The sequence below is a fragment of the Tupaia chinensis genome, unplaced genomic scaffold (genome assembly GCF_000334495.1).
Source record: "Tupaia chinensis unplaced genomic scaffold, TupChi_1.0 Scaffold000270_2, whole genome shotgun sequence".
Taxonomy (NCBI): Eukaryota; Metazoa; Chordata; class Mammalia; order Scandentia; family Tupaiidae; genus Tupaia; species Tupaia belangeri.
In genome coordinates this window covers 1,003,732-1,005,411 of record NW_006159751.1, presented here as the reverse complement: position 1 = coordinate 1,005,411, position 1,680 = coordinate 1,003,732, and the positions used below count along the sequence as shown (strand labels likewise).

At 55.0% G+C, this 1,680-nt stretch overlaps 1 protein-coding gene across 1 annotated transcript in view; it reads left to right on the top strand.

Moving 5' to 3' along the window:
* The window catches only part of DENND2D (DENN domain containing 2D), a 19,619-nt gene that overhangs the window by 3,705 nt on the left and 14,234 nt on the right, over positions 1-1,680 (top strand). Inside the window, 2 exon segments of the mRNA XM_006149582.3 lie at positions 613-788; positions 1,650-1,680. Of these exon segments, the coding sequence (XP_006149644.1) occupies positions 613-788; positions 1,650-1,680 (207 nt within the window).

Sequence of the window (1,680 nt, the reverse complement as noted above, 5' to 3'; positions counted from 1 at the left end):
TTCCGAAATCGGCTACTTCGGCTCCGAGCAGGTCAGGACTGGACTGCCCACTTCCTTTTTTCTTAGGGTGACCTTCTTCAACCGGGCTGTTCTTCCGCAAAACACTCCTTCCTCCTCTTCCTTTATATTTCCACCTGCACATGGTCCTTCGTGTGACTGGGTCAGGAGGTTTTCCCTCCTGGTTTTTAGAGTAGTCTTGCCTCTGTGGGGGTTAGTGTGGTCAGAGTCACATGCCCCTTGGGCCTGTTTGGGTTGATTTAGACAGTTGACTCTCAGGCCATACAGTTCCAGCACTGCCTCAGGCACCCTAAATGCAGACAGAGTCTCCGGTACCCTGGGCCACTGGGCCTCCATTGTGCTCCCTCAGTACATTTCTACATCAGTGGTTTCTTTCTCCTCTGGACCCCGCGTGGCTTTGGGTCTCCGGGACAGGTGTGGAAACTGCCCGGTTGGCTCTGATCCTGCATGATGACTGGCGGTGCTGGGCAGATGCCAGACACCTCAGCGTTGGCACAGCGGCCTTGAAATGTGGAAGTTGCCCAGATTCTCTCAGACTCCACTCTGGGTACGGGTCAATGACATACTGAATGGGCCCCCGTGTCTCGGTTTCAGGACCTCCCCAGAACAATACGGGGGTTGCTGTAAAAGAGCCAGAAAGGGCCCAGGAGCACTCTCTCTCCACCTTTGCTGTGGGGCAGCACTTCTTTGAATACCTTCTTGTGGTTTCCCTCAAAAAAAAGCGTTCTGAGGATGGATATGAGCCCACGATCACATACCAGTTCCCCAAGGTAAGTCCTGAGGGAGAGGGCAGGAGGTGACAGAGGGATGGGATGTTTGAAAGGTGGTGGCGGGTTCAGTCTCCTGATCCTGCTAGGGTTCCAGTCTATGCCCGCCCCGAGGTCTGAGCTTGCTGCTCTGCATTTTCTTCCTGGCCCAGCCCTAGTTTGCTGTGACCACTGTAGAATCTACATCCGACTCCTTCGTGAGAGACTGGCCTGGGCTCCCTGGCAGGGAAACTGGGCTCGTTCTCTTGTCCCATTTGGGATTTCCTAGTTTTCCCAAGTCCCATCTTCAGTCCCCCTGCTCTGTAGAGACGCTTACCTTCTGCCAGACCTCAGATGAATCCCCTGCCCAGAGTGCATGGGAAGGAGGGGGTGGGGCAGCATCTGGCCATGTCACAGCCCCAGGCATCAGACTTGGTGGTCCTGCACTGTGATGGGGTGGGAGCAGGGTATCCTCCTCCTTGACCCCTGTCGTTAGCAGGCATGGCAACTGAACTGGCTGCTTCTCCTCTCTGATGTAGCATCTGTCTGACATCGTCCTCAGGGGGCTGGGCACCTCAGGACCTTTCTCTGCTCAGTGCAGCCCTATCCTCCTTCCTGGTTGTAGATCCTCAAGATACTGAGGTCTTACCCAAGTTCGTGTCAACTTAGCCTGGGAGAGGCTGTCTCAGCTTTGGGGTTGTTCCAGCCAGGCCAGGAATGCAGATTGTGCAGAATGGGAGGCAAAGGCACCCTTTGGCTTCCCTGCCATGGGGAAGGCTTATCTTCAGGCTGATTTAGCGCCTTCAGAGAAGTCTGACAGCCTTCAAGCCCTCTCCTCTTGCCTCCACCTAAACAATCCCACTTGTCTCTTTCTTCTCCTTAAAGCGGGAGAACCTTCTTCGGGGGCAACAGGAGG